The sequence below is a fragment of the Pholis gunnellus genome (assembly GCF_910591455.1).
Source record: "Pholis gunnellus genome assembly, chromosome: 12".
In the NCBI taxonomy this organism is placed as follows: domain Eukaryota; kingdom Metazoa; phylum Chordata; class Actinopteri; order Perciformes; family Pholidae; genus Pholis; species Pholis gunnellus.
Window position 1 is genome coordinate 23559792 of NC_136539.1, and position 20637 is coordinate 23580428.

Genomic DNA, 20637 nt, shown 5'->3' on the forward strand with positions numbered 1-20637 from the left:
AGAGACGAGGAGTAAGAAGAGGAGAGTACAGGAGGACGAAGGAAGAGGACAGGTTTAAGGATGGAGACAATGATAATAAGCAGTTAAAACATGGAAATGTACTTTCGTGGAGACACGAAGACAGATTGAGACGAGGAAGATAATGCAGGAGGGAAGGAGAAGCGCTACGGAGGAGCTGCTAGCTTTATTGTTCGGCCTCCAGGCAGTGTGTGAAATACCAGAGTAGATGTTCAGGGACGATTATTTATCAATAAAATCTCTTTTAAAAGCGTATTAATGCCCAGCAGCTGCAGAACATTTTAAGTGTTCGCGAGAGACGACATAAATGACAACAGGTTGCGTGAAGCGTTTGTGGACCTACACGGACCCTCTTTAGACAAATCTGATGCAGCACCTTTTAGTGAGAACCTGGGTTAAAGCAGGACGTCTTCTCTCCTCTTCTTGGATACCAGGATGGCAACTAGAAGAAGCCGAGCCGAGGTCTGAGTGTCGGGTTAGCGAGGGAGGAGAGTATTGGTATTCTGCTGTGGAGCGAGGTTGGTGCGTTGTGTGTGTGTGGGCCTGAGTACCGCAGGGTATTTTTGCACACTGCCTACAGGACTGCTGCTGAGTATCTACCACAGCAATGCTGGTCTGACAATGACGCCCACACAGAAGACCTTTGCAGGTGACTGATTCTGGTCGTCTTGTGTGATAAAAGAAGGTTTTCTAGGAGGTGAAGACGGTAGTGGAGAAGCAGCATGTCTGGCCTGGTTGATTTGGGGTTTTGGCGTACCTGGCTGTTCAGCTTGGACACCTCAGTGGCCAGAGTGATGTCTGGGCGGTGGTGCAGAGAACCTCCGCGGCTCGCCTCCTCACGGGCCTTCTCACGGTAACCGATCTGTTCAGAGACGAGACCAGAAGAAGAATCAGTGGACCATGAAACAGACAGCAGGGGGGGACTGTTTCCTGTCGTTTCGTCTGTTTGTTTGCAGGGCTGCACAACGAATCGAGTTCTAATTTGCAATCACGATTTTGGCTCCCCGCAAATAGATGAACACGGTGGTCTGTGATATTTCTTTTATATGCAAACTTCGGTTCACGTATTCATGGCTAACTGTGGGAAAAATCAGGCTTGTGCACTGAGATTCTGCACATTTCTGCTTTTGTGTGTGTGTGCAGCTTTTTACGCATAAACTCTGTGATTACCTGACTGATGAGCTTGGCGGCCTGAGTAGCCTTCTTTATGTCGGGACGGTCGGCCACGCTCGTGTAGTGGAGGTTGGTTTTGGCAGCTTTCTTGTAGGCGATCTGTAGAGGTTGTGCAGAGAAGCAGAATACAGTATATGCACCAAACACAAAGGCTGTGAAACTATCCCAACGCTGAGATGGTGTGCTGTAAAGGAAACGAATAACATTCGACTCACGTTGCTCTGACTCTTGGCCACTCCCATGGCGTGCTGAATATCAGGTGGAGCGATCATGTTGTTGTATATGGACTTGCCCTTCTCCTTCTCAAACTTCGATTTGTACACTTTCTGTAAAAGAAGGAAAAAAAGGAACGTCAGGGACCGCCGCACCAAAGGAGACGGCCGAGCTCCTTTCAGTCAGGTGAAGGTGAGTCTTCGTACCCCGCTGATGAGCTTGTTGATCTGCTTGCTGTGAGCGGTGTCACGAGTCTGCGGCAGGGTGGTGAACGAGCCGGACTGCATGTCCTTCTTACTGGCCGCCTTGTATTTGCTCTGAGGATGAAAATTCATCAGAACGCATGTAAGAGTTAAAGTCATCACAACAGCCTCATAGTGCAAAAACATCTTATTCTTAACATGCACGATGACCGGTTGCCTTTTGACTGAAGGAAACGTACCTCTGACGCCAGAGTGCGCACGGACTTGGCGTGCAGGATTTGAGGAGTGTCGTTAACGGGACCGTAGATGCCCTTTGCCTTCTCATACTTCTCTCTGTACTTCACCTGGAGAGCAGCAGCAAACAAGGATCAACATTCAATTCTGAGGACAGTTGAAGTAACGTCATTGTTATCGTAGACGACGTGGAGAAACTTACCGTGCTCTCCATTTCTGTGTTTTTCATATTCAGGAGGGTCAACCTGTCGTCCACCACGGGGATCACACAGCCCTTCATGCTCTCTCTGTCGTACTTGTACTCAACCTGTGAGCAGAAACACCGTTTATCAAGTTTCATTCAACAGAGGATACAGTTTAAAAAGGCAAAAGAAAAGAGAGGACTTATTTAGAAATGAATCAAATCAAATATATATAAAAGAATAAAAAGATTCAAATCATATAAATAAATAAACAATAATAATAAGGACTTGGGTTTTTACAAAATAATATGGTTAAAAGCGCCTGAGAACAATGCTTTAAATGTTTGGGATAACGACTAACATCTGCTTCTCCTCGTTCAGACTTTGGTCTGAGCTCTACTCGTCCAGATACATGAAGACATTTATAGATCAGTAATGAGACTCTGAAATGGATTCTGTTCCAGGTGCCTAGTGGATGTATTTTGGGGTCCGTTGCAGTAATTCATTTTGCCGGGAGATAAAAGCACGAATCGATTTCTCCAAAGTCCTGTTTCATCGTTCGGTCCCTGACTTTGTCTTCGAGGTGAAGAAATGCTGATCTTGTTATTGCTTCTTTTACAACAACACTGTTGGATTGTTGTTGAAATGAAAAACCACAAAGAAGAAGAAGCATCGTCTCACATCGCTCTGCTGCAGAGAGTTCTTGGCGGCGTTGAGGAAGTCGGGTCTGTCCGCCGTCCAGATCCACTTGCTCTTGGTGGCTTCATACTTCTTCTTGTAGGTAAGCTAGAGAAACAACAGCATTGAATCAATATTCTCAGGTGTGTTGAGTTCAACCTGAATCACTGATGGCTGAATCAGTGAAGACACTCACATTGGTGATGTTCCTGTAGGCCTCCTTGGCAGCACGAATGGAAAAGGCCTCGGGGTCGATGTTGATCTGGGCTTTGCTCTTCTCATAAACTTCTCTGTACTTCAGCTGCAAGATGCATGAAAATAAAAACACCATCAAACACCAAAAACACGTGTTTCATATTTCATCACCATGTGCAGCCAGTCTGAGCGTGACCTACGTTGCTGCCGATGTCCTTGACCTTCTTCATGTGCAGCTGGTGTGGAGTGTCAAAAGGTAAGGTGTATCCCTTCGCCTGGGTCTTGCTGTTCTCCATCTTGTAGATGATCTAAGGAATAATCATCGTCACATAGTCAGGAAAGAATTCAAAAGACACCAAACATAACGACATAATGAAGCACTTTTTGTCTGATAGAAACATTTAAAAACTCACATCTGTGATTTTCCTGTTGTGTCTGTGGGACTGGTAATAGGGAGTCTCCAGAATCGAGGTGAACTTGTCCTTGGCCCGTTCGTACTGCTCCCTGTACCTCCACTGATGGAGGACGATGACGTGCAAACACCAGAAAGTTACTGACGCTCAGAAAATGGATTCACCACTGTAATCAATGACTCGTTATGAACGTTGTGTGTATTCTTGACAACGTGTTTCAAATCTACGAAGCTAAAGTAAAGACAGAAAACTATCCATGAAAAAGGTAAAAGAGACGATGACTTTTTAAATCACGTCCTCCTCCGAGTCAACTCAGATGAAGAAGTTTCTGTTATTACATAATAAAACTAAAATCAGACTCTTTTGTTCTTCTTGGATAGTTCTCCAGCAGAATAATAAAATAATACAGTATGTTTGAAGAGTGAAGAGGTGACGTGCACAAGCTTTATGAAACATGCAGAAACGTAAGAGGGATTTTTCTTTCCAAGATGAAGATGAAGACGAGGACACCGTGTTACCGCTATTCAGTCGTGACAGTCTGCAGAGTCCACGGAGCTCACGGGGGAACAGCAGCGCATCGCATGCAACAGCTCACTGAATCTGAGGCTTCAATAAAGACGAGGCACATTCAAATGTAACTCAGAAATATGTTTGACTCGGAGCTATCGCCTCCTCAGAGTATGTTGGCAGCTAAAGTTTGACAATGCAAAGAACAACCGCAACACTATGTTGGTTGGAATACTATGAATTACAGCAATAAACACTTTTCTTAAACTCTGGACATCTCTGCACTGGACGATTAGGAGGAGGAGGAACTGAGAATATTTCTTCTGGAAAAGATGTCGAGGGATTTATAAAGCTATGAGCACCGGTCTGGACCCCTCTGGACTAGACTGTGTTCTCCCTGCTCAACACCAGCAGTGACTACAGCTTCACCTGGTCGTGTAAATGGAAAATTAGTCAGCGTGGTGGTGCATTTATTTCCATTTTCTCTTGCAAAGTGTTTGTAAAGTTGTGCCTCCAGCTCATTTTGAGTTGTGTTTTGTTGAGCTTGTTTTAAAAACTATATAAAAAAAAGGATTTGTATTTATCTGGACCTGGAAGTAAATGTAATTGTTGCCGGAATCTCAATAAAAAAAGGTCATAAAAACACCTTGACCAATGTGTAGATACATGAAATCTTCTGTCTCTACAGAGTCTGTAATGCTGCATCCGTCTGCTGGTGCACAAATACTACACTGCATTTTAAGATGAGTTAAATATGACTGTAATTCATAACGTTTACATTCATATTTTAAATCAACATTCAAATGCTGCGAGGGATTCTTTGTCGTTGTGTTTAAAGCCGGTATTTGTGCTCAGTGTCAGACAAAGATCGGGCTTCACTGATATTATTCGTATGATAATATATTTGTTGAATTAGATTCCAGTGGTGGCTGCGTAGGATTGGATCCAAAAGACAAAAGTTATTCTAAATTCACATGTTTTTATCTAACGAACTATTCTGCTTCGATCCATATTTGGTGGATTTGAGCCTTTTTAGCCTTCAGTCAATACCAACAATAACAACAAATGTATTTTCTGGTAGCTTCGTATGTCCAAAAAAAAGAGGACATTTGGTAAAGTCCTTAAAGGTTCGATAATCAACGAGACATGAAGAGGAGAGAACAGGCGATGGACGGATTACAGCATGAAGAGAATGGTGGAATGTGTGGCAGTTAAAACCCCTTCAGGAGTTAAAGTGGTTGGAATGGAGGGAAGTAGTTTCTACAGGATGATTAGCAAAGAGAGGAACAAAGTGACCTTGTGACTACACAGGGATCAGGTCCTGCTTGTTTCACGGGTCACTGCTCTGTGTCCGTTTACCTTACTGCTCAGAATGGACTGGTGAAGGGCTGTGAGGATGTCAGGGCGCCGAAGCTCAGTGCAACCGCTCTTTAGCAGATCCTTTGCTCTGGATTTATACCTTACCTGTTCACACACACACACACACACACAAAAAGCATGCCAAAGTTGAGGACACGAGAAAATAACAGCAGTAACACTGGGAGGACTGGAGAAGTGCTCCGGAGATCCAAGTGTGACGGAGGAGCTGTTTGTCCTCATCTGTGCCTTCAGAGGGACAGAAATCTTTATATTCATAAGCTTGATGAACAAATGAATGAGTGAATATTCGGTTCTATTTGGCCCGCTAGATGTTTCTTGAAAAAAATTATAACAATTATCCAAAAAAATTGCTGTTTATGCTGGTATATGTTTTGTGAGTAAAAGATGCAGAACTCCTAATTATCAATTGTTGGAAGTCAGTTTGGTGCGAAAGAAGTAAGAAACAAATGGAGAGGCAGCGGCACATGGAAATAAATTAAAGGACCAAAGGATCCTCGTACCATTTGGCATCTTAACAATACAATACAATCTGTGTTTGCTTTTGGCTTGTGGCCCCACATTAAGTTTCAGATTTGGCCCTTTAAAAAGGGAAAAGGTTTGGGCCCCCCTGGATTCATCTGTCTCTCTCCGATGGCACAGATAAAGGAGAGTCCTGCTCACTCAACAAAGCCGTCCAGCTGCTCTTTGAGTGGCGCCGTTTACAACGACCTAAAAGGAAAAAGACGGACCCGCAAAGAGAGAAACGTGTCGCGTTGGAAGCTCTATCATGCGACGACCTCATGCACCGGTGCTGGAGGTCTGCAGGGACCGGACTTGCAGCGGAGGAGGCGGGCCGGGTTGGTACGCAGCAAGAACGTGACGTTTACCTGGCTCATCTTGTTGTTCGCTCTGGCCAGAATGTATCTAGGATCGTCTGTAGTTATGGTGAACTTATCCTTGGTTTTCTCATAAGTAGCTCTGTAGGATCTCTGCTCACAACGTCAGAAGGTAGTTAAAGACAAACGTCCACAAAACAATGTGCACGTTTTCATGTGATGAGGCTTTCTAGTGGTGGAGTAAAGTACATTTACCTGAGTATTTACATTTTCTGCTACTTTATTTCTACTCTACTACATATTGTTCCTTTTACTACATTTATCTGACACTTATAGATACTTTGATGCCGTACCAACGTATACTTCTTATCTACCGTAGTATACAAAGTATCTCATTTTGGCTCCACAATGATGAACTACAACTGGTCTTCCATTAAGTCTATTTGTAGTGATAAAAACTACATATTACAACATTCTATCATAACATTACATTTTGAAAGGAGCCATTCCACATAATACTTTTGATATTTAAAGTACATTTTACTTATTAGAATGGAGTACTTTTAAACTGTAGTATTTCTAGGATCTGAGTACTTCCTCCACCGCTGAAACAAGTTGATACAAAGAACATTAGACACATTTTTATACATTTGGTATTATGGTTACCTATAAAAAAAGAGCAGGTAATAAACATTTCAGTCAATAAACATAATAACAATACTATGAATTCACATTCTTTTACCTCCAAGCTGAGAGTCCAATAGAGATGCACAGAAACAGAGAAGTGGGATTAAAATATCTACTTTACAAATTAACTACAACAATTATAACAATGTTATAATGTTTTTGCTGGAAAACTAAATGATTGCGTTGAGTTAAAGGCTGAGGGGACTCACATCGTCGATGAGGGTGGAGGCATACTTGGCAGCCTTGAAGAACGGACTGTTGCAGGTGTACTTGAAGTTGTCTCTGTTCTTCTCATAGGAGGCTTTGTAGAGTCTCTGTTAGCAGGAAGTGAAACGGTCATTAGGAACATGCAGAGGAGTCAGGTTCTCTAATGGCTGTTTATGATCATAAGGAAGGCAGCACCAGCATTTCTTATGCAGCGCTTCAAAAGATGTTTGAACATAAAAACAATGCGGAGGCTGACCACTCGCAGATTTTCTGGAATTTGGAAATTGGCTTAATGTAAACATTTAAAAAACAGGAGCAGGGGCTGGAAATTGTCCAAGACATCTTTGTCATGGAAAAGTTAACATACACTTAATAAGAATGCTGAATATGATGCTGAAACCGACATGTGAATAAGGAGAGTACAGCCACATCTTTATTTACACTTAATAACTTTAAGACATCACAAGAAGTATTTTCTATCATATGAAATAAAAACAAACAAGCATATTTGCCACATTTCATCACATGATTGTTAGAGAAGATAACTGATGAACTGAACGGATTCCCTCACCTCACTGTACAGCGTCTTGTTCTTCTCAGCCCGAACCAGCTCAGGCGTGTCCCACACGAAGCAGCCGATACCCTTCAGCCACTGCAGGTCCTCCTTGTACCTCACCTACAGAGGAACATTAAAAAACATGTTTTTTATTCAAATATCAAAGACCCTATTTGCCATTTTATCTAATGTGGGAGTAAATATTTCAACACTGGGCTCATAACTCACGATGCTGGCGTTCTCGTTGGCAATCCTGCTGAAGTATAACTCAGGACGGTCGGGGATGGACTTCCACGTTCCCAGAGAGTTTATGTACTTTTCTCTGTATTTCACCTGAGGAAGAGGAACAAAAAAAACAGTAAGAAAGCTGAAAAATGATCTTAAATGTCTCGTTAACATTGTCTAAATATAAGATGAATTAATCCGCTGGTGTCCATTGCTGACCTCGCTGACGTCATCGGTGACCCTGCGGTGGTAGCTTTGGTTCAGAGCGTCCTTCACCGTGTGGCAGTGGCCCTTAGCGAGCTCAAAGGTCTCTTTGTAACGCAGCTGCAGATCAAACACAAAGACACAAACACATCATCCACAAGCCAGACATATTGTAAACACTTTTATGGTATTTTTATATATATTTTTCTTGTATTTCTCTTCTGTTCTCTGTTTTTAGATAGAGTTTATGTTATGCACCAGTACACCAAAGCAAATGCCTTGTATGTGAAATCTTACTTAGCAATTTTCAAAGATCATAAAACTTGGTATTGCCATGCTTTTCTTTTGTTGCATATAAACAAACATAAAGTCAAAAGACGCACACTCAGAAAAACTAATCAAATTAAACATAAAATACAATAGAATAACATTCGAAATAAATAAATCAAATCAAATCTTCATTTACCAATTCCCATAGTGTAATTTGAAATCTTCACACTCACACACAGGTTTACTGCTAAAGGGAAGGTTTATTAATTATTAAGTGCTCTGAATGTTATTGTTTCGCCAATGAGGAACTCACATCACTGGACTGGAGGTAGGCTTTCTTGGCCCGGATCAGGAGAGGAGTGTCAGCGATGGCGGTGTACCTGTGCTTCATCTTCTCATACTGGTCTTTGTATTTGTTCTACGGGAAGAAATAAGAGGAGAGTTTAATCGTACTTGTTACATAATCACTGGCATTGTTAACATATACTTTAATTCTACAGGTAATGAAGGTACGATGGGAAGAAACGAGGAAAAGACTCACATCACTGTAGATCACTTTCATTCTTCTAGAATGGCCCATGCTTGGAGTTTCAATCTCTGGAGTGAAGTGAGATCTCTCCTTACTGGCCACAGTGGTGTACTGGAACTGTAGAGAAACAGATACTCATTAGACTATCACCAAAAGAAAAATACATCGATACACCCAGTGAGTGACAGGTGATTTAGAACTTGCATGGTTAGTCAGCTGCTGGGCCCATTTGGCTCTCAAGATGTCCACAGAGTCCACAGTGGTGGAGACCTTCGCCATTTCCACCCTGCTCTGGGCTTTGTAGATCATCTGCAAATAGAGGAGCAGAAAAAAAAGTCTCAGATGTGTCGCCATGTTGGATTTCTGACAAACAGAACACAAACCTCTGGAGGTGATGCCGGATATTTAACCTAGACCTGAACCAATAATCTGGAAGTTTTAATCTACATAAATGTCTTTTAAGTCACAATCCATCGCACAATGAGGTAACACAAGGGTGATAAAAGTATTTATATATTTGCAGTATTATGAACTGAGAAAAAAACAAACAGTATCTACTGCTGCAGCTTCACTTTAAAAGCATTTAGCTGACTTTTATTCTGAAGTATTGACAGGAAATGCAACGTATTTGTTGGTGAGCTTGACATCGACTGCTAACTGAAACTAAATGTAAATCATACGCTCTAAACTACATGTAAATCATACGCTCTAAACTAAATGTAAATCATACGCTCTAAACTAAATGTAAATCATACGCTCTAAACTAAATGTAAATCATACGCTCTAAACTAAATGTAAATCATACGCTCTAAACTACATGTAAATCATACGCTCTAAACTAAATGTAAATCATACGCTCTAAACTACATGTAAATCATACGCTCTAAACTAAATGTAAATCATACGCTCTAAACTACATGTAAATCATACGCTCTAAACTAAATGTAAATCATACGCTCTAAACTACATGTAAATCATACGCTCTAAACTAAATGTAAATCATACGCTCTAAACTAAATGTAAATCATACGCTCTAAACTAAATGTAAATCATACGCTCTAAACTACATGTAAATCATACGCTCTAAACTACATGTAAATCATACGCTCTAAACTACATGTAAATCATACGCTCTAAACTAAATGTAAATCATACGCTCTAAACTAAATGTAAATCATACGCTCTAAACTACATGTAAATCATACGCTCTAAACTACATGTAAATCATACGCTCTAAACTAAATGTAAATCATACGCTCTAAACTACATGTAAATCATACGCTCTAAACTACATGTAAATCATACGCTCTAAACTAAATGTAAATCATACGCTCTAAACTAAATGTAAATTATACGCTCTAAACTACATGTAAATCATACGCTCTAAACTAAATGTAAATCATACGCTCTATACTACATGTAAATCATACACTCTAAACTAAATGAAAATCATACGCTCTAAACTAAACTGATATCAAATAGTTTTTCTGAGCTTGTTTATAAGATATTTAGTCAAAGCTGATCTAAAGAGAGAACCATAAGGTGCATCTCTGGATGGATGATGACTCTTCCAGCTCATAAATAATTCATAAACTGTTACTGATTATTTTGGGTTCCACTCAAATTGAATTGCTCCCAATTTTAAACCATTGACTGAAAATAAATAAGATAAAACAAAATCATCAGACTAAAAAGATATTAAACATGTACAAATAAAACAACCCAGTAAATCTGGGACCTGAATGAATTAAACCCCATTTTGCTGTTTCCACCAATAAAACGATAATTCAAGCAGGACTGCAATCTGACTATAATGCGATAAACTACTTACGCCGCTCATGTGGGTCTTGAGCTCGGTCACTCGTTTGTACTCTGGTGTGTCGAGGACCACGGAGAAGTTGGCGAGGTTCTTCTTCGCCTCCACCGGGTAGGTCACCTATAAAACACAGGATTTCATATGTGCAATGAAGTCAACTCAAACATTCACTTTGATAATATTTGACTTATTTATTACGTCTCTACTGATGCCTCTTGTTGTTGCACTATCCTCTTTGCTGCTGTAATACTTTAGATTTGCGCTGTGGCACTAATTAAGGATAATCTTCTCTGAAATATTGAAACACGTACCCTTTGCTTGGTGATGTTGCGGATCTTGATCATCTCTGGGGTGTCGTACAAGAAGCAGCCGAATCCTCTCAGCCACGTCAGATCCTCTTTGTATTTCAGCTACAACAGAACAAACAAAAATGATTTCAACCAACAAACTAAAACTAAAGTTTTAAAGTTACCTCCGTGTGTCATGTGTCTTGTCGTCACACCTCGCTGGTGATCTCGTTGACGTGGAAGCAGTGCAGCAGCTGGGGCGTGATGGGCAAACTGATCAGCTGGCCTCTGGTATTGTAGTATTTCTCTCTGTAGCACAACTGGAAATGAGATGGGAACAAAAAGGCAGAATGATGAGAAGATACCACTCATCGGGAATAAAAAGCAGGTGGACGGATGACTTGAGTTGTGTGGAAACGGTTCCCTACGTCGCTGATGTGCTTCTGGTTCATCTTGACTTGTCTGATATCCGGAGTGTCATAGGTGGTGTGGATCTTGTCCTTGTGCTTGTGGTATTCCTCCCGATACAGACGCTGTGGAGGGAAAGGACAGAAGGCAACACATGAGAGTGTTTTATATCTAGGTGCAACGGATCATAAAACTCACGGTTCGGATCAGCACAAAAGGAATAAAGGATTAAATAGAACTTTTAGATCGCTGATCAAGTGTTTTTGCCGCTGATACTAATTGATGATCTTTGTTTATCCATATTAACAGATACAGATCTCTTTGTTGTTTGATTAGAGCAGCTGGTCTACAAGGATCCAGAATATTTTTGTTTTTGCCACCGTCCGAAAAATCATTTTAACCGCTCTGAAGTCATTAAACCATCAAAAATACAAAATGTTATACTTTTACTTTGTTATAGTCATTTATAGTGTTTTTTTTCTTCATAAAAACACAACATTCAAATTGTATTTTTATTCGTTAAAATAAATCTAATCATTGTTATTTTGAATGATGTATTATAATGTGCTTAGAGCTCGTGTTAGGAAGTTAAAGAGCTCATAATTCATCTCTAATATCTATATTATATTCATGTGAAAAACATCCATGATGTCCTGATCACATATTTTACTGAATATTGGAGGATAACGATCGTCAGTACAACTTTATTTACACTGTGATGGTTAACGTCAAACTGTGTCATTAATCTGAGGTTCACTGTGTGATGAAGCGTGAGGGGATCAGTTCGGATCACGGATCCACTACGATCTGTTACGCCACTAGTTTTATCCAGTTAAAGAGAATCTGTGTCTCATCTTACGTTGTTGGTGATCTTGTTGGCCTTCCTTGAGTTGACGAAGTTCACGTCCTCTGGGTGAATAGTGTAGGCCTTCGCTTTCGTCATCTCGTAGACTTCCTTGTACTTCACCTGCACAAATAGAGCAAAATATGATTCAGTAAGATAAAAAAAAGAAAGAAACTCCATTAGCAAACAAGTTCTTTGGATGATGGTGGACTGTACTTACACAGCTGGTGACGATGCTGTTCTTCTGAGCCAGCTTGATGAGAGGGGTGTCGTGGGGGAGCGAGTAACCGGTGGGCATCATGATCTTGTTGGCCTCCTTGTACCAGTTCTGAGAGAAGACAAGACGACAAGGTGAGACGGGACGTTAGAGAGTCAAAGAGTGTTTGAAAAAACAACCCATTGAAAGGTTGTTTCAGTGCCTATAGGACACCTAGATCCAGGACTGGTTCAGGACCCACAGGAGGTTTGATTTGGGTTTTTACATTGGTCTCTTATTTGAAAAAGGAAATAAAAGAGATACCCTAAAGTATTTAACATGTGTTTATGGATTCAATTACACATTGATAAAGCAGAGCTGTGATTTATCAAACGTAAATCTCTTATAAATGGCTGGTTTAGCGCTTCAAGTTAATATAAGGTGATGTGGAAAAGTCAGTAAAAATGATCAGGAACGTTCATTTATGAACAGATTCGCTCTTCTCATGATTTATAGACGAGGCCTGTTGTGAACTAGGTCGCAACGGTTTGTTATTTTCAAGAAATAAAGTTTGTGACACTTATACAGGGGACTCTAAGAGTCCTGCTAACTACAGCATGAACAACAGTCTGTCTTGTGTTGGATGCTCCTTCTATCCTTCTATACAAAATTTAAAAAAATACTGTTACAGTATACATACACACATATATATATATATATGATAATCTTCCTTTAAATCTTCTTAAGTCTTTTCATCAAATGTCTTTTACTTAACTGATGGTATGATGTTGTATCTGTTTAAATGATTCTATCTTTTATTATAAAGCAGTTTTTCATCATTGTTTTTGAAAAGGTGCTATATGTATAAAGTTATGATCATTATTTGTAAAGGCTGAACATTAGGGAGTGTTGTTCTTACTTCACTCTGGATGTGGTTGGCCATGCGAGCTCTCTCTGTGTCGACGGTCACAGCCGGAGCCGTGTTGGTTCCCTTGATGTTGGCGTTGTAATCGAGGCGGTAGTGCAGCTGGAAAAAAACAACAGAAGGACAAAACGATGAGATGTACAGTCATGATTTTTTTTTTTTACTTTGATATTTTTGTAATAAGTAAACATTTTTAAGAAGATTTCACTTACGTCACTCAGGTTCTTAGAGTTCTGCTTGGACGTCTCGTACACCGGAGTGTCCGTCACCACCGAGTAGTCCTTGAAGGACTCGATACCTTTGGCTCTGTACTGGTTCTGGAACAAAAACACATTAAACACTAGATGTTTAAAAAGTCGATGGAGGATTCATTGAGGCCTTCCTCAAGAGGCAGAAAGTTGGGAAAAAAAGCAGAATAACTGAGGGAGGATGTGAAGTGGAGTGAATGTGTCCTGAGTGCTGACCTCGCTCTGGAGATCACCGGCATGTTTGACGCGGAGGATCTCCGGCGTGTCCCAGGCGTAGCAGCCGATTCCCTTCAGCCAGTTCAGGTCGTCCTTGTAGAAGATCTGTGGAGAGAACACGAGAAAACACACACCGTAAGTTACTTTGTGTGATTGTACTGAAAAACCCTTTTTCATACAGTATACACAGTCAAAAAACACAGTTTGCAGCAGCTTATTAGATTTCCTAAAGATTCCCTAAAGAGCACAAACTTGCCCATGAAGATTTGCAGCTGAGGGAATAAATAATGTGTTTATCTGTTCATAAAATAACATTATTTAGAAACAGGTCTTAAAAATCAACTTTTGAATAAATATGTTGCCTCTAAATCAAATAGTTTACAGGATATTCAACCTTTGTTTCTTTGTAATACATTTAATACTTGATTTCTTTCTTTACAGGGTTTGTATAAAGGTAGTAAAGTAGTTTATGAATATGAGATATGAGTTCTCGGTTGGTGTTTTGCCGGTCTTCTTGATTCTTCACAGTACATTTTGTTTGTACGTCCTCATTTGAATAGAAAAGGGCCAATTTTGCGCCAAATGTCTGCATATGAACAAATTTAAATACGAGCAAAAAGCACAGAAGCACCGATTAACTCTTCTCTTGGCAGCACAGTTAGAAGTGCATTTCACTCGTTGAGGTGCTTTGAGAATCACACGTTTGTTCTTCTCTTATTTGTGCAGGTTTAGCAGCTGCAAAAGCTGTGCAATCATTTAGTGAATTCACTCATCTCGCTTGAATTTTTAATGTATTTTTTAATATAGTAAATAAGAAGGCGGCTGGTCGCTTAACGATAAAGTTGCCATGTTATAATAATATCTTGCATTGTATAAAATACTTAAACAGTGCTATAAAATGCAAGATTGTGGCTGTCCCTTCAGCTACTGATGCAGTGAGAAGCAGAGAGGATGGAGAGTAGTTACTCACGTCGCTGAGCTGCTCGTTGACTTTGCGTGCCTGGGTGTACACCTGCATGTCAGGGAGGCAAATCCACTGATGCAGGTGCTTGCGGTAGTTGATCTCGCTGACGTGGATCTGGGTTTTGTGGGCAGACAGGATCTCCAGCATGTCTGCTGGGATATGGTTCTTGGCCTTGGTCTTCTCGTAGTCCTCCTTGTAGAGACGCTGTAAAGATGGGACAACCCCGGCTTTATTCTCCCGTATCCCTCCTCGTTAAAAGAAAATGCAGATGAAACGGCTCGACGGATTCTACTTACGTCCAGGACCAGCTTTCCAACTCTGAGGCAGCGAGCGGTGGCGGGATCGTCCTCCAGAGACTTGGGCAGACTGTAGAGGGATTTGAACTTCTCGTAATCCTCCTTGTACTTCACCTAAAAAAAAAAAGAAAAACAGGGGCCACGGGTTTCATATTGTGTAACTTAAACATCGAAGCGCAGTATTAACATGAGATGGAATGAACAGAAGTTAAACTCACGCCGCTGAGGAGGATCTTCTGCCGCTTGGCGTGCTCCATGGCGTGTGAGTCGTGTGGAATCTGGTAGCTGTTGGCTTTGATTTTGTCCCAGGCGGCGCTGTACTCTTTCTGTTGACAGAAGACCCCAAAAAAACATTACGTCATTGCACGTGACGACGCCGTCTACAAAGCTTTAACCGTGATCTCATCTTACTTTGCTGAAGAAGTGCTTGAAGTTGTGGCATCTGGCGTAGTCGTGCGTATCCAGAATGGTGGTGTACAAGTGCTTCTCCTTATGATAAGCCTCCCTGTAGTTGAGCTGTCGGTGACAAAGTGTTGAATTAACGCACTCAATCCAGGCAATTCAAACTCAAACATTATATTTGTGTTTTTAAAAGTCCAGCTCACTCACATCACTGGCCCAGGTGTGACCCAGGACAGCGGTCACGTAAGCCGGGGTGTCCGTCACGATGGAGTAATTGTTGAATTCTTTCTTGGCCTCATGTCTGTATTGAAGCTGAAAGGGAAAACGTGACACGGTTAAATATAGAATTAAAGTTAATCATGTGAATATGAATATCATTTCTGACGGATCTTCCACGCTGTTACTCACTTCGCTCTGCTGCTCGTAGGACTTCTTGGCGCGGAGGATCTCCGGCGTGTCCCAGATAAAGCAACCCATTCCCTTCATCCAGGTCATGTCCTCCTTGTAGAACACCTGTTGAATGGCAACAGCAAAGTGACACGTTCAATGATGGAGAGAACATCTGAATTGGGATTTGTGGATACAAGCTGCTTGTCAAAACAAATAAAAGTCTCACTACATGAGAACAACTCCAAGATTTCGGGTTGCAAAATAGCTGCTCTTACAATAGCTCTACATCTTTAAAGATCCTAAAGTTACTACAAGGAACTTTCATTTTGTGTTGGTTCTGGCGCCCCCTGTGGTCTAAAGCTGTAGTGTCTCTGAGCACCAGACTCTCAGTCCTGGTTCTGGTTCTCCTGTGCCTCCCTTCCCTCCAGCGGGTCCAGCAATACGTCCTGGGTCTCCAGCAGAGAGGAGAAGCTCTGCTCCTGGAGGAGGAGGAGGAGGAGGAGGAGGAGGAGGAGGAGGAGGAGGAGGAGGAGGAGACGCTGCTGCTGCCGGGAGCTGAGCTCTCCTCCTCCCTCCGGAGCTCCGACTGCAGGTCCAAGGCTGCAGGTGAAGCCGGATCTGGGTCTGTCCACGGTGGACCGGTCTCTGCTGGAGGATCTGGGTCTGTCCACGGTGGACCGGTCTCTGCTGGAGTCTGAGCTGAAGGAGGTTCTGGTGAACCTGCATGAGTTCATCTGGTTTCACCAGAATCCGACCCGGTGGCTCCGATGACGAGCTTCAAGAATAACTCTATAGAAACAGACCATCTTCTCTCTGATGGTCTCTTTACTGATGGAGGTCTGATAGAGGATCAGGACTACACTGAGACTGGTTTATAACCAAGTGAAGGTTCCTCAAAGTAACTTTAAGAGAGCTTTCATCAAATACCAACCACAAATCATATATATAAAGACTTTGGTGAGTTTGTCCAAACGAGTCAAATCACATAGCGAGCAGCAGATGAGCTTTGAAGAAGAACCTACATCACTGAGAATCTCGTTGTTCTTGCGGGCACGGATGGTGTCCATCTGGTCAGGGTGGCACGTCCACTGGTGCAGGTAGGTGCGGTAAATGACGTCGCTCAGCATGTCCTGGCAGCGCTTAGCAACCTTGTTGGCGATGATGTCTGGTGGGAGGTGGGTCTTGGTCTTGTTGTGGTGGTAGTCCCTCTGGTAGACCCTCTGTGAAGACATTCAGACCATGGGAAGTTATTGACATTGTCGTTACCAATGTGACACAAATTGACCTAAAATAACATTTTTGAACAAATGTAAATAATCTCTGGTCATATAAATGTCTACAAGGTTTATGGACACGTCCCTACCAACATGGAACAAGAAGCAACTTCCAGTTCTTTAAGTGAAGTCAAAGCTTCACGTGTTAAAGCTGCATTCTCTCTAGTGTCCACCAGGGGGCGTCTCCTCTGGTTGTATAGAAGTCTATGAGAAAATGACTCTACTTCTCTCTTGATTTATTACCTCAGTAAACATTGTAAACATGAGTTTATGGTCTCAATCTCTAGTTTCAAGTCTTCTTCAATACAGCATGATGTTCATTTAGTAAATGATGGTCCATTTAGAGTCACACAGACCATAAAGCAGGGGATGCTTTGGGGCGGGGCTACACAGTGATTGACAGGTCTCTACCAGAGTGTCGTTCACTGTTCAGTTGTACTAAAAGACACTCTTAGGAGGCGGCTGTTTGTTTTTTCCAGTAAGTAGATTTTGTTTAAAGTACGTTTTCTGCTAGCCACCGTTAGCGACACAATTAATATCCCAGTTAAGATGAATTATAGAAGCACCGTGCTAACAAGCTTTCTGCGCTAGCTGGTAACTTAGTATTTTCTATGCTAATGGTAATTGCCCCCGCCGGGCCTTGCTTCTTCCAAGCTCCACCCTCTCGTAAAAATATAGTCACCTCTAGCTCCCAAAAAAAAAAACAAGATGGCGACGGCCAAAATGCAGAACTCTTGGCTTCAAAATGGTAGTCAGCTAAACCAGTAGGTGACGCCCCGGTGGCTACATCCACTTCTTCTATACAGTCTATTGTATGAGACAAATACAAAAGGTATTTTGGATATCTTACCAGTCCCTTGTCCTTCTCCTGGGCGCCACAGCGCATCACCTCGGGGAAGTCCACCAGCGTGTCAGCCATGTAGTGACCCTTGGCCTTCTCATGGCAATCCTTGTACTTGACCTGGTAGCATCCAGAATAAGAAAAGTCTCAACTGTTATTTACATTCCACAAGAAGACAAAAACATGATTCCTTATTGTCGGCAATGACGCCTATGAAGAAGACACGTACATCACTGATGATGTCTCTGCCCTTCTTGCCGCTGACAAGTGGGATGTATTCATGGTCCAGCTGGTAGCCTGATGCTTTAGTCTTGTCCCATTCCTGTTTGTAGAGTTTCTGAAATCACACAAGCACAAAGTGTAAAACAAGGCTAATATATGGCATCATAAAAATGAATGCAATAATAAATACTTTGCATACCTCACTGATGTTCTTGGACACCTCCCTGCTGTGAGCCAGTTGAGGAGTGTCTTCTGAACCAATATAATGACCCTTTTCTGCATTGAAGGTCTCTTTGTACTTCAGCTGTAGCAGGAAGCAAAAACAACAGATTTTGTTTATTACCAAGCTACTTGAAATTAAGAAGTTTAAATTAAGATTTTTTCTTGACATACATCACTGAGGTTTGCATCGTGTATCCTCGCCAAGACGAGCTCAGGACGGTCCACGATCAGGGTGAAGTTTGGGAAGCAGTCCTTGGCATCCTTCTTGTAGTGCCTCTGCAATGTAAAACATACAGCATTGAGGTGAGACCTCAACCAACTGGCACGACAAAAGTGGAAAAAAAAGGTGCTAAAAGACCGGAATGAAATGCAGTTCACCCACCTCGTTCATGATCTCCTGGGCATTTCTGACCTTGACGTGATCAACAGACTCAGCTGCCGACCAGCCGCAGCCACGGAGCCATTCCAGATCAGACTTATACACATTCTAAAGACAGGAAGCAAGACGGTCAGATACAGTTCATTGTATGATCGATTGATTTGTTTTCATGTTATGCACATAACGTGGCCGACCCTCATGGGTTTATGAGACACCAAAATGTCCAAAATGTGGTCAAACATTTCATTCAGTTTCATGTTATCTCACCGCTCGGTCTTAAACTCATTTCTCTGCCTTCTCTTCCAGGCTTGGAAAATAAAATCTGCTACAAGGAAGGTTCCTTTCTTGATAGGACAGCAAAACAAAAAGTGCACCTCGCTCACACAATAAACAAGGTCTGTCCTCCTCTGAAGTGAGGTTACTGGGGCTGAATGGGAATGTTCTAACTGTGCACATATCTTCACATAAAGTTCTGCACTGTAGTTATTTTTTATGAGATTTGTTTACAGACAACTTTCTCTCTATGCAGGAGAAACATGTTGGTCCTAATCTAAAGATCACGAAGTAGCCTTTTTTTTTCTGGAAAATGACAAATTGTTCATTAAAAAAAAACATGACAGAGGAGTCCCGTGATGAGCACTCACATCGCTTTGAAGATCGTAGGCTTTGCGGGCCTGGATGACATCGGAGGAGTCCGGCATGCAGGTCCAGTTGTGCAGGTGGGTTCTGTAGTTGAAGTCGTTGACTTGGATCTGGCACTTCTTGGCCAGCTCCAGAGTCAGCATGTCTGGCGGCAGGTTGTACTTGGTCTTGGACTGGTTGAAGTCCTTCTTGTACAGGGCGTCACTGGCGATCTTGGCTGAGTTCATGGCCAGCATGATCAGAGGGTCGTCCTCGACGCAGCGAGCGCCGATGTGGTGGCCCAACTGCTTACGGTAACTCGAGAGGTACTTATGCTACAGGACGGACAGAAATCATAAATTCAGCTCCACAATTCTAATAAACGTTATTATGAAAAACAGAACTTTGTCCCAAATACTCACTTGACTCTGAACTTTACTCGTTTGGATGCACTGCTTGATTGGAACAGCATCTCCAGGCATGAAGTATCCCGTGGCTTTGATCGTATCCCAAGCTTTGGTGTACAGTTTCTGCAAGAGATGGAAGTAGTTATTCGGGTCAATAATGATGTCATGCTTATTTGGTACAGGACAAAGTATTGTTGACTTGCTGAGGAGCTGGTCTTACCGGGTGAATGTTCTTCGCCACCTCTCTGGCTGTGGCGAGCACTGGGGTGTCTAAGATCGTGTACTTGGTCTTGTCCTTGTGCCAGGCCTCACGATATTTAGCCTGAGCAGAGCGATAAATCAAAATTCAGTTACCAGAAAGAAACCTACACTTTTCACGTCACAATTGTGTCACTGGTTCCCAATCTAAGGGTAAACATTTGAACTAGTAGAGATCACAATGAAACCTCCACAGTTATTACTTACAAATTATTTTTTGAGTTACAAGTTTTTCTGAAAGTTTATGTTTTAATATCCAAATGAGGCTTTTTTATTACCAGAACATAAATGTGAACATGAGATAAAACCAGGTTCAAAATTCTTGTTTCATTTGTTGACACATTAGAGTCAAATATTTGCACAGAGGGAATGTTAGATATCTCTTTGTATCACTCCATAAATCAGAAAACAGCCATTAAAAAAATAAAGATGAATTTTGTTAAATTACAGACATTTTGGGGAATAATGTATAACTAATAGATATCACCATGAAATAAATGTTTTAGGAACTTTTAATATAATTCTCTGTATTGTGTTTTATTTTAACAATCATACAAACTTAACAGGCCTTTTTTGGACAAATTCTTGGCCGTTGTTCTGTTACTGCTATTTGGTTGTTTTATCTGCGTACTTTTCTAACGGATAACGAGGCTGTTTAGGAGACATTAGCTGGTGTTCAGGTCTTCACCTTTATCTTTGTTTATATCTTAAAAAATAAGCCAAACTTTAAAA

At 41.6% G+C, this 20637-nt stretch overlaps 1 protein-coding gene across 15 annotated transcripts in view; it reads right to left on the bottom strand.

Annotated features, from left to right (window-relative positions):
• The window catches only part of neb (nebulin), an 82056-nt gene that overhangs the window by 18960 nt on the left and 42459 nt on the right, over window positions 1-20637 (bottom strand). For 12 of the 15 annotated variants that reach the window (XM_079169934.1, XM_079169933.1, XM_079169930.1 and 9 more), the window contains exons 75-116: window positions 19868-19969; window positions 19663-19770; window positions 19264-19575; window positions 18623-18727; window positions 18412-18516; window positions 18218-18322; window positions 18026-18133; window positions 17806-17916; window positions 16704-16901; window positions 15700-15804; window positions 15499-15603; window positions 15301-15405; window positions 15108-15215; window positions 14890-15003; window positions 14600-14797; window positions 13630-13734; window positions 13378-13482; window positions 13160-13267; window positions 12265-12372; window positions 12060-12167; window positions 11221-11325; window positions 11008-11112; window positions 10817-10915; window positions 10521-10625; window positions 8894-8998; window positions 8702-8806; window positions 8474-8578; window positions 7906-8010; window positions 7690-7794; window positions 7477-7581; window positions 6908-7012; window positions 5176-5280; window positions 3310-3411; window positions 3097-3204; window positions 2898-3002; window positions 2705-2809; window positions 2044-2148; window positions 1847-1951; window positions 1611-1721; window positions 1407-1517; window positions 1189-1290; window positions 776-880 (exon numbers count right to left, since the gene is read on the bottom strand). In XM_079169934.1, the coding sequence (XP_079026060.1) occupies window positions 776-880; window positions 1189-1290; window positions 1407-1517; window positions 1611-1721; window positions 1847-1951; window positions 2044-2148; window positions 2705-2809; window positions 2898-3002; window positions 3097-3204; window positions 3310-3411; window positions 5176-5280; window positions 6908-7012; window positions 7477-7581; window positions 7690-7794; window positions 7906-8010; window positions 8474-8578; window positions 8702-8806; window positions 8894-8998; window positions 10521-10625; window positions 10817-10915; window positions 11008-11112; window positions 11221-11325; window positions 12060-12167; window positions 12265-12372; window positions 13160-13267; window positions 13378-13482; window positions 13630-13734; window positions 14600-14797; window positions 14890-15003; window positions 15108-15215; window positions 15301-15405; window positions 15499-15603; window positions 15700-15804; window positions 16704-16901; window positions 17806-17916; window positions 18026-18133; window positions 18218-18322; window positions 18412-18516; window positions 18623-18727; window positions 19264-19575; window positions 19663-19770; window positions 19868-19969 (4836 nt within the window). Of the gene's footprint in view, window positions 1-775; window positions 881-1188; window positions 1291-1406; window positions 1518-1610; window positions 1722-1846; window positions 1952-2043; window positions 2149-2704; window positions 2810-2897; window positions 3003-3096; window positions 3205-3309; window positions 3412-5175; window positions 5281-6062; window positions 6165-6907; window positions 7013-7476; window positions 7582-7689; window positions 7795-7905; window positions 8011-8473; window positions 8579-8701; window positions 8807-8893; window positions 8999-10520; window positions 10626-10816; window positions 10916-11007; window positions 11113-11220; window positions 11326-12059; window positions 12168-12264; window positions 12373-13159; window positions 13268-13377; window positions 13483-13629; window positions 13735-14599; window positions 14798-14889; window positions 15004-15107; window positions 15216-15300; window positions 15406-15498; window positions 15604-15699; window positions 15805-16703; window positions 16902-17805; window positions 17917-18025; window positions 18134-18217; window positions 18323-18411; window positions 18517-18622; window positions 18728-19263; window positions 19576-19662; window positions 19771-19867; window positions 19970-20637 lie in introns of all 15 variants that reach the window. The other 3 variants (XM_079169925.1, XM_079169926.1, XM_079169927.1) reach the window with 1 other exon arrangement.